This window comes from Triturus cristatus, chromosome 5_2 (genome assembly GCF_964204655.1).
Source record: "Triturus cristatus chromosome 5_2, aTriCri1.1, whole genome shotgun sequence".
NCBI lineage: Eukaryota > Metazoa > Chordata > Amphibia > Caudata > Salamandridae > Triturus > Triturus cristatus.
Genome location: NC_140588.1, coordinates 1,069,905,756 through 1,069,919,612, shown reverse-complemented (window position 1 = coordinate 1,069,919,612; position 13,857 = coordinate 1,069,905,756). Strand labels below are relative to the sequence as shown.

At 52.3% G+C, this 13,857-nt stretch overlaps 1 protein-coding gene across 3 annotated transcripts in view; it reads right to left on the bottom strand.

The window, feature by feature from the left end:
* Window positions 1-466: 466 nt before the first annotated feature.
* Window positions 467-13,857, bottom strand: part of KIF4A (kinesin family member 4A) — a 286,675-nt gene continuing 273,284 nt past the window's right edge. For all 3 annotated transcript variants that reach the window (XM_085608378.1, XM_085608380.1, XM_085608379.1), the window contains 2 exons: window positions 10,699-10,821; window positions 467-1,363 (listed from right to left, as the gene is read on the bottom strand). In XM_085608378.1, the coding sequence (XP_085464504.1) occupies window positions 1,157-1,363; window positions 10,699-10,821 (330 nt within the window). In that variant the 3' untranslated portion in view covers window positions 467-1,156. The remainder of the gene's footprint in view (window positions 1,364-10,698; window positions 10,822-13,857) is intronic.

The following is a 13,857-nucleotide window of genomic DNA, read 5'->3' as shown; positions in this document are numbered from 1 at the left end:
CAGGTGGTAGCCTGCGGGTGGAGGAGGGCCTCAGATTCAGCAGCAGTGGGGAGCTGGACGCACGGGGGCGCTGTGCGGATGGGGGGTGACCTACCCAGAGGTCAAGGGTAAAGGGTGTATTTATATTGTGCAGGAGCGAGTGTTGTGTAACAAAATGAAACATTTTCATAAACACTGTGGTTCATTTATGTTTAGCCAAAATTACATGATTAGATCTGGTAAAACAAGCTGCTTAACACTCCAAGATAAGCCTGAAGGCTGCACTCCACAGCTACCACTTGGAGAGCTTTCTATGGTTATCTAAGAACACAAAAATCACCACAAGTGTTGCCTGGACTAGTGCAAGGTGCATCACTTAAATAAGTGTGCACTAAATACAAAGCCAGCTCCTACAGCGAGCAATCTGCAAATAGTCTTTCTGCTCTACCAAAGCCTCTCCTAAAAAAAGACAAATCTTGCAAAAGTCGACTTTTAGGCTAAATGTTTATTGTTAAAGTTAGATAACATTAATAGACATAAAAACAAGACTTTAAAAAACAGACAAAAGGCTACCTTGATTATTTTTTTTGCTTTGTAGCTTCAGATTAAAATATTTTTTTTCCACTGCAACAGATTCAAAAAGTTTAGGAACACCCGAGCATGCTCCTATTGCAAGACTTGATCGCACCAGGCTCCGCAGGGAATGAGTTTCAGTAGCTCTGCCAACCCAAAGTAAGGGCAGGTGCACAATGTTAGCGCTTTGCATCTTGTAGAAGTTTGTGAAATCTCAAGCACCTTCCATAGGAGGCTGTCACAGGATGGGATTCCTGTGTTAGGCAGACTTCACCAGGACTCTTCACTTCTGCTTCCAAGACCGACCCGAGCTGTTTAGAAAACGTCCAGCGCAGACAAACACACAAATATATACAGTTTCAACTAAGACAGACGGCAGCTGAAGATTTGAGGGTTTTCATGCCCTCCAGTTAAGAATCCTTGGCGAAAGCCATTTAATTTCATTTTGAAGAGTTCAAGTAAGAGGTTTGACTAAAACACTGACATTAATCACTTTAAACGCAAGTTTGTGCTGGGGCAGCCAGGACCATGGAGCCCGCAGCCTTTATATGAAGACAGTTCTCTCCTTGCTATGCCTCGGAGGCTCAGAAAGGGACATTGGGGGTCATTCATCCTCTTTGATAGGCGTGCACCCAGCGAAAAAACTGCTGTTGCTTCCTAAAACTTTCTTTTTCCTCTTCAGAATTGAATGGTTGAGATTCTCCTGAGCATCTGGCGGGGGGGCTTCCGAAATCACCTTGATGGTGGGGTTCGCTCTTCTCTGCAGTTTGATCGACGCCACTTGACCAATGTCGCTGATTTCACTCAGGACCTACAAGAAATAAAGGCATCTTACAAAACATGTAACCGTTTCTCACAGAGCACTACATACCAGTGTCTATCTTGCTCATAAGTAATCACTGTTTATTAGATGAGGTATTAAAGGCAGAGAGAAACATTGACCAAGCCAATAGGTCTCACCTATGCAAGAGATATTGTTCTTGCCAAGGTTTTAGCAATTTTGTACACCAGAGTGGCTGCTATTCATCATGGGCAAAAGTTAGTGGGGTAAAGGAGTGGCGTGGAGTGTTACAGATTGGCGTATTATCTCGTAGAGTGAAGAGCATAGAATGGAGTAGAGTACGGTGTCAAAGTTGAGTAAGGTCATGGAGTGGCAATGTCGTGCAGTGGAGAATGCTGCGCAGAGTGGAGTAGTATTGTAGAGTGATGTAGATTGGCGTAGAGGAGTATAGTAGTGTCAGAGTGGAGTAAAGTGGTATGAGTGGTATAGAGTGGCGTAGAACATCGTAGAGTGGTGTTGTGTAGCAGAATGGCAGAGTAGAGTGCTGTGGAGTGTCAATGGAGCAGAATTTAATGAAGCAGAGCATCAGAGTGGAGTAACGCAGAGTGGCCTAGAATCAAGGGGTGCACAGTACAGTGGTGTAGACTGCATTGGTTTTGAGTAAAGTGATCTAGAGTACAAAAGCAGAGCAGTGCACTGCGTAGAGTGCACTGGCGTAGAGTGCAGTGCAAAGTAAAATGTAGTCTAGAGTATAGTGGTAAAGTGTAGAGCTGCAAAGTAGTTGACAGATGCGGTGGTGTTGAGGTGCATGGATTGTGGCAAGGGGTGTAGAGTGCTGTGATTTACAGTAGAGTGGCATAGCACAGACTGCAGAGACAGTGGTGCGGCGTAGAGTGGCATAGAGCTGGGCAGAGCGGAGGGTTAGGGACACAGTCTAGCTGCAGAGAATTAGGAATTCTCCCCAGGCGCCAGTCTGGATCCGGATTTTTTCAGCAGTACCTGTGCGTGCCAGGGGATGGTGTCTTACGGCTCCGCGGTGACATAGTCACCAGATATGACAGCAGCTGAGCCACAGGAGTCTGACACGCAGACGTCAGTTTCTTCTGTGAAAACATCTGTGCCAGAACGCGGAACCACTACAGAAACTGGATGTGGAATCCGTGTGCCAAAAAAGATTACAAATCTTTGAAACATTAATAAAGAATACATCAAGTAGGCATCGTCCATCAAAGGGCATGTGGATTGGACACCCCCTGAAAATCCAGTCAACCTCAACCAGGCTTAGCGTCAAAGGCTAATGACGTGGAAATCGTCCTGTCTAGTGAGTCGGTGGTATCCAGCCCACAACGGATGGTGAACTTTGCTGCGTCTCTCCCTGCGGCAACTGCCTGAGAGAGTACGGCCCGGGCCTCCTCCAGGCACTGAGGCATCACTTGCGCAACCGTGTCCCACACGGAGTGGGTGTAACAGCCCACCAGACATGCAGTGTTTATCGACCGCAGTACCAAGCTCGAGGAAGAAAACATCTTACCAAGATGGTCCAGCTTTTTGAATTCCCTATCCGGTGGAGCAGTGGGGAATGCGCCCTTGGAGGTGGAGGCTTGGACCACCAAGCTCTCAGGGGTAGGGTGTTGGGAGAGGAAAGTGGGGTCGCCCGGGACCGAGCGGTGCAATCGCGCAATCATCCTATCCACATGAGCCCATGTTGGGCCTGGACCACGTGACCAAAAGGATGTCAGTTAGGACTTCATTAAACAGCAGCAGGGACTCCGAAGAGCTCGCTGCTGGCTGAAGCACCTGTCAGGAGGCTAGTCCTGACTGCCACTGTAGGTAGCTCGAGGTGAGAGCCTCGGCCGTCCTATGCAACACAACTGTGTACGATGCTCCCTCCTCTGTAGCCACGGTAGGAGGAGACAACATGCCACGGTCTGGTGAGGTATCCAGACTGTTGGCTTCCCCCTGTTCCACTCTCCAGTCCGGTTCATAACCTAACTGGTCTGTTAAAGGGTCTCCAGACCCCTCCCAGCCCTCCTCTGGCTGCCATTCTGATCTCAAAGAGCCAGTGGTAGAACAGGGTCACAAAAGTAGCCGTCTGTGCCAGATACGGTATCGGTCGATGCTGGTCCGGCTCAGTGTCCACATCGAGGAGAAGGCTGGGGTCAGCTAGGGACACAGCTGACGCCGGTTGCGGATGTGGTGCCGGTAGAATCGGCGCTGGGGGAGGTTTCAAGGTCGACCAGTGCCGATCCGATCCAGGCCTGGATCCAAGGGGGTCCAGCGTTGCCGAGGCCAGAGCTGCCAGCGTGAAAGGCCCAGGGCCCCCAGCTGAGTCCGCGGGGCCCGAAGATGCGCCGGTGGAGTCTGGCTGCAAAAAGATGGTATGCATTACTTTGTAAAACTGACAAAGCTGGGCATGGGTCGCTCTGGGTCCTAGTAAAGGAGTTAGGCCCGGAGTCAGCCCTCCGGGCTCTGCACGTGGAGCCCCGGGAGGGGCACCACCCACATCTCTCGTCACATCAGCTGACCGACAGGGATAAGTCGAAGAGATACAATGCTTCTTCGATTTTCTTGTGCTTCGACTTACCTGACCCAGAGTGCGAAGCATTGGATAAGGAGTGAAGATGGCTCTGCGACCGGTCCCTCGATCTCCTACGTGATCATGACCTTGATCGGTGCAGAGCGGACTGCCGGGCCTCAAGAAGCTTTCGGGAATGCTCCCGCAAAGACTTCGGATTCATGGCCTAGCAGTCTGAGCACGACCTCAGGTCACGGTCGCGCTCCAGACACCAAACGGCACACGAAGTGCTGGTCCGTCACAGACATCAGTTTGTGACCGGCCTCGCAGGGTTTGAAGCAGGTCCGTCGATTGGACATCCCTCGTACACCAAGAGTCGAAGACTCAAAGAACAAGTTACTTACCTTCGGTAACGATGTATCTGTAAGAAACGTTAGTTAGATTCCTCACCTTAGAATATCCCCAGGCGTCAGACTGGATCCGGAAGATTTTTGTAGCAATACCCCTTGCGCGTCGCTAGGCGTCGTCTGCGGCTCCGCGTCAGTCGTTGGCGTCGTGCGCCGGAATGACGGAGTACTTAGACGCCGCCCTCGCACCGCTGACGTCAGTTCTTGTACATACCTTTCCGCGCCAGGAACGCAGAGCCATGCAAGAGACCGACACTGGTGCCAACAAATCTAGGGCCCTGAAAAGGATAGCCTTAACCCTAGATGTCAGTTCGCAGAACGGGGAGGATGGGTGGGTCGGTGAGGAATCTAACTAACTAATGTTTCTTACAGATACATCGTTACCGAAGGTAAGTAACTTGTTCATCTGAAAGAAACACGTTAGTTAGATTCCTCACCTTAGAATAGATACCCAAGCAATACCAACCCCGGCGGTGGGTCTGCGAACCAAGATCACACCAGAAAGTCCTGGAGGACAGAACGGCCAAAGAAGCCAGCCCTCTGGACTTGGCTGTCTAGGCAATAGTACCTGGCAAACGTGAGCAGTGAAGCCCACGTCACCGCCTGACAGATGTCCTGCAAAGGGACTCCCCAACCCAAAGCAGTAGTAGCCGCTGTGGCCAGAGTAGAATGGGCTCGCAGACAGGAGGGAACGTGCGAGTAATGCCTTTAAGCGTGACACTACAGGGGACTTGAAAAGAGAGGGCTGATCAGGAAGCCGTAAGAAGGCAGAGATGGCAGCAAGATAACCTTTCAAGGTGCCCAGGGCAGAGCCCTGCTGGGCCAAAGAAAGAAGAAAGAGGAGAACCTCAGAAAGAGGGGCAAAAAGGGGATCCACAGCCTTTGCTGTGCACCATGCCACAAATTTGTTCCACCGGCAGACATATACCGTCTTTGTGGAGGGACGCCTGGCTGTCAGAATGATATCACAGACTTCAGGAGTCAAGTCAAATGGCATCAACTGCCGCCGCTCAATCTCCACGCATGGAGGTGGAGGCTGGACAGGTTCGGGTGGAGGACCGTCCCCTGCTGTTGCGACAGAAAATCCTCCTGAAGGGGCAGACGTATCGGAGGATCGGTCAACATACTGAGTAGCTCGGGATACCAGTACCTTTGTGCCCAACCCGGAGCCACCAAGAGGACTGGGGCCCGGTCACGCCTGATCTTCAGCACTCTGGGCAGAAGTGGTATAGGCGGAAAGGCGTACAACAGACCGCAACTCCACTCGCGACAAAAAGCGTCGCCGAGCGAGTGCCGCCTTGGAAATTCCAATGCGCAGAACTGCTGACATTGCACGTTCTCGTCAGTGGCGAATAGATCTAACCAAGGCTCTCCCCACTGCTGAAAGAGACCTTGCGCCACCTCGGAGTTCAGACGCCATTCGTGATCCATCATGCACCGGCGGCTGAGTTAGTCTGCTCTGGCGTTCAGAGAGCCCGTCAGATGTTGAACCACCAGGGTGATGCCCTGGTGTTCCAGCCATGTCCAGAGGCGCAGAGCCTCCTGACAAAGGGTCCACAACCCCACCCCGCCCTGTTTGTTGCAATACCACATGGCGATGGTGTTGTCCGTGAACACCTGCACAACACTTCCCCGGACAGAGGGAAGGAAGGCTTTCAGTGCAAGTCGGATCGCTCTCAGCTCCAAGTTGATGTGGAGGCGAGACTCCGCCGGAGACCAAAGGCCTCTGATCTCCGCCTCTCCCATATGGCCACCCCACCCCAGGAGGGACGCATCCGTCACTACGACATGCTCCGGTAGGGGTAGGGAGAGGCTCTTGCCCGTGACCCAATCGCAGTCCGTGAGCCACCAATGCAACTGCTGAGCAGTGCCCTCCGAGATCAAGACATGGACGGACAGGTTGCCGTGATGCTGGGCCCACTGAAACTTCAGATCCCACTGCAGAGCCCGCATGCGCCGCCTGGTGCGATGCACTAGTAGGATGCAGGAGGCCATCAGCCCCAGAAGCTGCAACACTAGCCTGACCGAAACCCAGGATAGAGGCCGAAAGATGGGAATCAGGGCCTGTATATCCCGGTGGATGAACCCGGAACTGCGCCGAACCGAGAACCGCTCCGATGAAGAGGAGCTCAGGTGCGACTTCGGCACGTTGATGGAAAACCCCAGCAAATGCAGGAGATCCGCCGTAGTCTGGAGGTGGGAGACGACTGCCTGGGGCGAGCCTGCCTTCAACAACCAGTCGTCGATATAGGGGAAGACTGGAACCCCTGATCTGCGCAGATGAGCTGCGACCACCGCCATCACTTTCGTGAACACCCGAGGGGCACTGGTAAGGCCGAAGGGGAGCACGGTGAACTGAAAGTGCTCCTGACCCACCGTGAACCGCAGGTAACGCCGGTGGGCCGGCAGGACGGGGATGTGGAAATATGCGTCCTGCAAGTCCAACGCTACCATCCAGTCTCCAGGGTAGCTAGAACCTGAGCCAAAGTCAACATTTTGAACCGTTCCTTCCGGAGGAAGGAATGGACGTTCCGGAGGTCCAAGATAGGGCGTAGGCCCCCTTTGCCCTTCCTGGGAACCAGAAAGTAGTGGGAATAACAACCACGACCTACTTCTGGGCTCGGAACGCGCTCGACGGCCTCCTTGGCCAAGAGGGTGGAAACTTCCTCTCGCAGAAGATTCAAATGAACCTCCGAGATACGGTGGTGCTGCGGTGGCATGGCTGGAGGGGTCGTCTCGAAGGGGAGGGAGTAGCCCCTTCGGACGATTTGCAGCACCCACCTGTCCGAAGTAATGGTACGCCAGTGGAGCAGGTGATGGCGAACCCGGCCTCCCACTGGCGAGGAATGGGCCTGAAAGCTCGGACTAGGAAGGCTTTGAGGCGGATGCTGCCAGGGTGGATGTGGACTGACCACGTTGTCCTCCAGTACCGCCTCGGTGGAACCCACGTCCGCGACTAGGCTGCTTCTGCGGCCAGTGGCTAGGCGGACGTGAGGAGGTGCCCCTTCCTTGGCCACGAAAGAAGCGAAAGGCGGAAGTTTGTGGCCGCGGGGCCGAGAGGCCGAAGGACTTGGCAGTAGCCCGGGTGTCCTTGAAGCGAGCCAGCGCACTGTCCGCTTTCTCACCAAAAAGGCGAGCGCCGTCAAAAAGCATGTCCATGAGAGTGCTCTGGACATCCCCTGAAAAGGACGTGGACCACAGCCAGGCATGACGTCGAAGCGCCACCGTGGTAGAAATCGCCCTACCCAGCGAGTCCGTAGTGTCGAGTCCACATCGGATGGCATGGCACGCTGCATCTCTCCCATCGGCCAGAGCCGAGGAAAGCCGTGCCTGGGCCTCCTCCGGGCACAGGGGCAGCACATCCTCCACCGTATCATTCCACAGAGAGTGGGAATAACGGTCCAAGAGACAGGCGGTGTTCAAAGACCGCAGGCCCAAACTGAGCGAGGAGAACAGCTTTTTACCAAACTGTTCCAGTCTCTTGGAATCCCGGTCCGGAGTAGCGGACGGGAAGGAGGATTGGGAGGATTGGGAGGTAGAGGCCTGGATAACCAGACTCTCGGGGGTGGGGTGTTGGGACAGAAAACTGGGGTCACCCAGAGCAGGGCGGTGGCGCCTGGCAACGTTCCTATCCACAGGAGGGACTGTGGAGGGCTTGGACCAGGTGCCCTGCAGAAAGTCAATGAGGGTCTCATTGAATTGCAGCAGAGGCTCAGTGGAGCATGCGGCAGAGTGAAGCACCTCAGTGAGGATGTTAGTCCTCACAGCCACGGCAGGCAGCTCAAGCCCAAGGGCTGCGGCCGCCTTGCGCAGCACCACAGAAAAAGCTGCACCCTCCTCCGAAGCCACAGTCGGAGGAGAGAAGAATTCAGTGTCCGGTGAGGTATCCAAACCACTGGCCTCCCCCAGTTCATCTGCCCAGTCCTGTTAAAGTTGGTCCTGAAGGGCCAAAGGGTCCACGAACCCCTCCCAGTCGCCCCCGTCATCCGATTCCTGGTAAACAGGAGGAATGATCGGAGTCGGTCGATAGACAAAATGTGTCTCTAGCGGCGTCTGATGCGGCGTAGAGTGGCGCCGCACCGGCGTCTGGACCGGACAGGGGCTGAACCGGGGATAGACGTCGACCGGAGTCGGCACCGGTGTCGGAGGCGTGACGAGGTCGACCGGCGTCGACGGGGGCCCAGGCCTGGGCCCCTCGGGGACCTGCGGCGTCGGGGCCGGAGCCTCCAACGGCGCCGGAGCAGCTGGCGCGCAAGGTCGCCCAGTCGAGTCGGCGGGGCCCGAAGGCGCGCCAGCGGGCGTCGACTGCGGGGCCAGGCTCCTCATGGCCGAGAGGTAGGCATTGACCTCCGCCGGCGTCGCGTCAGTCCCAGGGACCGGCGGGTATGGGGACGGGCGCGGCGCCGCGGGGGTGGTAACCCCCCTGACCCTCGGCCGAGTCGCGTGAACGGCGAGGGAGTCCGAAGAGCGGTGTCGCCTCTTGGACTTCTTGGAGCGCTTCGACTTACCCGAAGACTTCGTGCCAGACGAGCGATGTCGAGTGCGGCTCCGCGACCGATCCTTGGACCTCCTCCTGGACCGGGATCGAGATGGGCGCGGAGCCGAGTGGCGAAGCTCGAGAAGCTTACGGGACCGCTCCCGCCTAGCTTTCGAGGTCAGGGCCTTAGAATCGGAGCACGACTCCGCGTCGTGGTAGAGGCCCAAACAGTACAGGCACCGGCAGTGATGATTGGTCACCGACATAAGTCGGTGACAGTCGTCGCAGGCCTTGAAACGAGGCATCCTACCGGCACCAGAGTCGAGAAAGTGACCAAAAAGAGTCAAAAAAGTTAGTCAAAAAATGTCTAAAGGGGTAGCTCTCCCGGATCGGCGCTTACTGGCGCGGAAAAAAGAAGAAGAACTGACGTCAGCGCGCGAGGGCGGTGTCTAAGTACTCAGACGTCATTCCGGCGCATGACGCTAACGACGGACGCGGAGCCGCAAGGGGTATTGCTACAAAAATCTTCCGGATCCAGTCTGACGCCTGGGGATATTCTAAGGTGAGGAATCTAAGGTGAGGAATCTAACTAACGTGTTTCTTTCAGATGTAAACGAAAAAAAGCTTAGTCAAAAAGTGTCTAAAGGGGTAGCTATCTCCGAATCTGCGCAAGGCTGGCACGGAAAAAGTAATTGAAGTCAGCACGCAGTGGTGGCTTCTAAGTAGGCACTGCGAAGTCGTCCCAGCAACCACGACGATGGATGCGAAGTCGAGTGAAATCACCTACTGACACGCAGGGGTACTGCTAAGAAAAAAAGTCTCTGGATCTAGTGGACTCCAGAGGGTAATTCTAAGGTAAGGAAATGTATAACTGTCTTTCAGATAAGCTACTGACTGTCCGGTCAGCTGACTTCATACAAACCCACAGGATTAAGACATAATTTTGGTATGAATGTACTTTTCTGGGAAACTGTGGAACAAACTCCGCTGCAATTTCAAGGAAGAAAACCAACAACAACAGTTGCTGGAACACTAACCTACCCAGACTAGCTGAGAGTAAAGACTTTCTACTTTAAACCATGGTGTGGTGTCCAGAAAAAATTACCCGCAAGTTTGAAAACGTTATACCAGGGTGGAAGTTCTTGCCATAAGTTTGGAGAGGAGGAAATTTGCTTTTATTCAACACTTTTTAAAAAACAGGACATTTTCTATTGCAAGGGAGAACTGTATTTTTGAACAAAAGCTTTTAAATAAAAGTTGTTCAAACCATTCACCAGTGGGACGTCAGTTTGCTTCATCGCAGTCCCAAAAACAATAACTGCTATCCGCCTCACATATTGGCTGCTTTTGAAATTCATAGGCAGTGTTGGTAAGCTTGCGTTTTTAATTCTAAAAATACCTTTAGAAAAACACTAATTCATGTTTTAGAACCCTTGGATACCTACGCATTTACTTATTGTTTGCCATTTTAAACATCAAATTGACTGCTTTTCAACTAACTTGGATTATTGTTGCTGGCACGTAAAATTTGTGGTGTTCACATCACACGCTTTACCCTTAAGACCTTACTGCTGATGCCCATCTAGTAAGGGTGAACTTGGAATGGTTAAAGAAATAACTGCTTTACATTTTAGGCACTTGATTGCTTGGACTTTGTAGGAGTTCAGCCACAAGCCACATTAAGACCACGTTCAGACTATACTGTCGTCCATCTATTAAGTTTCCTACAGCACAGTCTGCTAGTGACCAAAAAAACCAAAGATCCGGAGTCCTACAGAACCAGCTACTAGAACCGCTGCATTACCCAATCTAGTTACATTAAACTAAGGATGCATTTTGTTGCCAATCCCTCAGAAGGTAGTGATATTTTAAAACAATTTAAGAGCAACTGTTAAGAAAAAAATCCCCTCTAAAACAACTTTACACTGCACTTAAGCCCGATCCCAGTTCCTCTTTCTTGGTATACCTTCTTAGTAGGTGTAATGCAGGGTGGGTTGAAAAAAGATTCTCCCCCTGTGATCTCAGTGGGGTCCAGGAGCTTAAGTGTCATCTCAGACTCTCGGGTACGATCGTCAAAGCCAGTGATGTCCTGGGGAGGAGAAAATAAAGTACTTTTAGTATTTGATCGAGTTTCATTTATATCCAAAGATCAAATTCAAATAAAGCACAGACCAAGTTTCAGAACAGCAGACTGAGAAATGCCAATTCGAACTAGACAATTTCATAGAAGTTACTCACCTTTGGAAACGCTTTTCCTGGAAGAGTCTATTTAGGTGCAGATCTTCACCTTTTGGATATTCTCCAGGTGTCAGACTGGATACGGAAACTTTTCAGCAAGGCTTTTGCTTCCGGAAGGTGGCATCTTGTGGCTACACACGGAGGCCATTCTGCTCCGGAAAGGACATGCAGGGCCTATGTAGGCATCACTCTTGCGTGCTTTTGTAACTGCCCGTGCCCCCGAAGCAGAGCCCCCAAGCAAACTGGTAGACACTGTGCAGATCCCTAGAACTGGAATCTTAAGAGTCTAGTGTGAGAAGTTGGCCTGATGTATGATGTCACTAGTTATAGTGTACACCTTATATCAGTCCAAATACCCTTATGGTGATTGGTTGTAAAGTCAACCTTATAGACCAGCTATCCTAGTGGTAGCATGGACAAGAGCAGTCTTAGGCTAAACTCTGAATGGCATGTGAAGCCAGCTGTGATACCATATATAATCCCTTGAATACCAGATGAAAGGACACCACAACAGATATATATATATAAAATAAAGTGTATTTATTCTAAGCAAACCCTCCGCACTCTTTATGAGATTAGAGGTAAGTACAACACAGTCTTATTTAAGCATACATTAAGTCACACAGGTAAGTAATACAGTTAGGCCCTAGGGGCCACGCAAACCATATACTAAGTAAGTGGTATAAGGACCACTGTCACGGAAATAGGATAGGCCTAGGCCTAGGGAATCACTGGGGCTACACTACACTAGCGTTAGTTAGGAAGTGGGAGGCCCACGGGATTCGTGTGCAGAGTGGAAACACTCACGCGTAATGCGTAAAAGTCAATAGCAATAGTACAGTTTAGAAAACGGTAGATTTAGGACACTTCCGGAGTAGCTAGGAAGTTGAGACTTGAAAACTAGACACTAGGATAGTCACTATCCTGATGAGCACCGGAGTACCCAAGTTACCTAGCCCACAGGCTGCGGGTGCATAGGGGTGAAGATGCGTCGTTTTCGTCGTCGACTCCTATGGATGCCTGAAGAAAGATGCTGACAGGCAGTCAGTGAAGAGTGTCCGGTGGATCCCAAGGCTGGGATCAAGAAGAGAGGAAACCTGCAAGCAGAAGGGACAGAGTCAAGGTCACTAGCCAGTGACCACGTGGAACCAGGAAGGAACCAGGCGATGTCGTGAAGAGTTGCAGGTGAAGGTGAAGCTTGTCGCTGCAGCCAGGAGGACCAGGAAGCGTCGAGGACGACCAGGAGGCGAGCTGTCCCACGAAGGCTCTTGCTGTCGGCGGCGTCGAAGTTGGACTAGGACTCACCAAGCCTTGGCAAGCGGAACCCACGAAGAACGGAGGACTTGCTTCTGGTGCAGACCAGGAAGGTCTGGGGTGCTTCTTCTTTGCAGAGAAGCGGGAGCCAGTCTGGAGGAGCCAAACCAGCGCAGAAAATTTCAGGGTGCGTCGTCACAGAGGCCACTAGCCAGCGGGCAAGCAACCGGACACACACGGCAAGCAGGAAAATGCTGAAGGGCCCCACGCAGGACTCGTGGAGTGTGGGGGGCTGGTCTTCGGTGCAGATGGTGCTTGGGGTTGGGGCTTCTCAATCCCCGGTGCACAACTTCGAGGGTACCTCAGAAGCTGCGCTGTAAGTTACTAGCCACTTTTCCCAGGTAGCCGGTCCCACGTCGCTCGTCGCCTCCACGGATCTCAGCTCTGCTGCAGATGTGGACGAGGGTCGGAGAAGTCTGGAAGTCAAGGCTCTGGTCGGGCTCTGCAGTCGGTTCCTCGTAGAACGGTCGCAAAGCAAAGGGTAGTCTCTTGATGGTGCCTGTTTGCACAGGGTAGCCACTCCTTGGCCACAAGGGAGATTCTTCAGTCTTCTTCTTTCGTCGAATGTCGAAGGTCCAGAGTTTCTGTTCAGTTTTGCAGGTTCAGGATAATCTAAAATCTTGAGGCCCAACTCCCACTCTTATACTAATCTGGGGGGCTGGGATACCTGCTAGGTCACGCCTTATGGGTGGGACCGGGGAGGGGGTGGTTACACCCACTTCCCTTTGTCCAGTTTCGCGCCAGAGCTGGGGCTGGAGTGCCCCAGCGCCGGTTTGAACTGGACTATGCAAGGAACACCTTGTGTGCCCCAGGCATGTCTCATTCCTTTCAGCCCACCCTGCCCCAATACACTAAAGGCTGTCTGGGGAGGTGCTAGCACCTCCCCAAGCAGGAAACCTATTGTCCAGGCCTCCCTGGCTGGGATCACTCCCAGCTGCAGGAGGTCAGACTTGTGTCGTGGCAGCAGCATCCATTTTGTGATGCTGAGGCTTTGGTCAGAGGCTAACAGTTGAAGTATGATTTTAACATGTCTTTCCCTCTAGAAGGGGGGAATAATATCCTCATCACCAGAAATGGTATGGGGGTATTATTCCAAAGTGTTAGACACCTTACACGACATGTTTTGATAAAGCCAAACCATAGTTACCATAACCGTCTAAGATTATAAGGCACTTTAAGAGTATATGGTAGGCTATATCATAGAACAGCTATAAGGACAAGGTTCCGAAAGCTGCAGACAGGCTCAGCTCATGTTAGAGCACCATCTCACATGTTACCAAGCACTCTGCCTCCAGGATTGTTAAGGCCTGCCATAGGAGTGACTGATAGGTACACATGTGTCTATATGTAAGTTAGGTATAGGAATACTACACCTAAGCAAGGGGTGATTACACGACCTTGCCCCAGCTGAGTGATCAGCCAGTTGTGTCAAAATGGAAGGCCAGGCCAGGGGTGGCATAATACATGCTGCAGCCCCTGGTAGGCCTAGGGTACACCTATGCCCTGGGTACCTAGGGTACACTGTACAGGGGCCAATAAGGTGATCCTATCCAAATGGGTTATGCACCTAAAG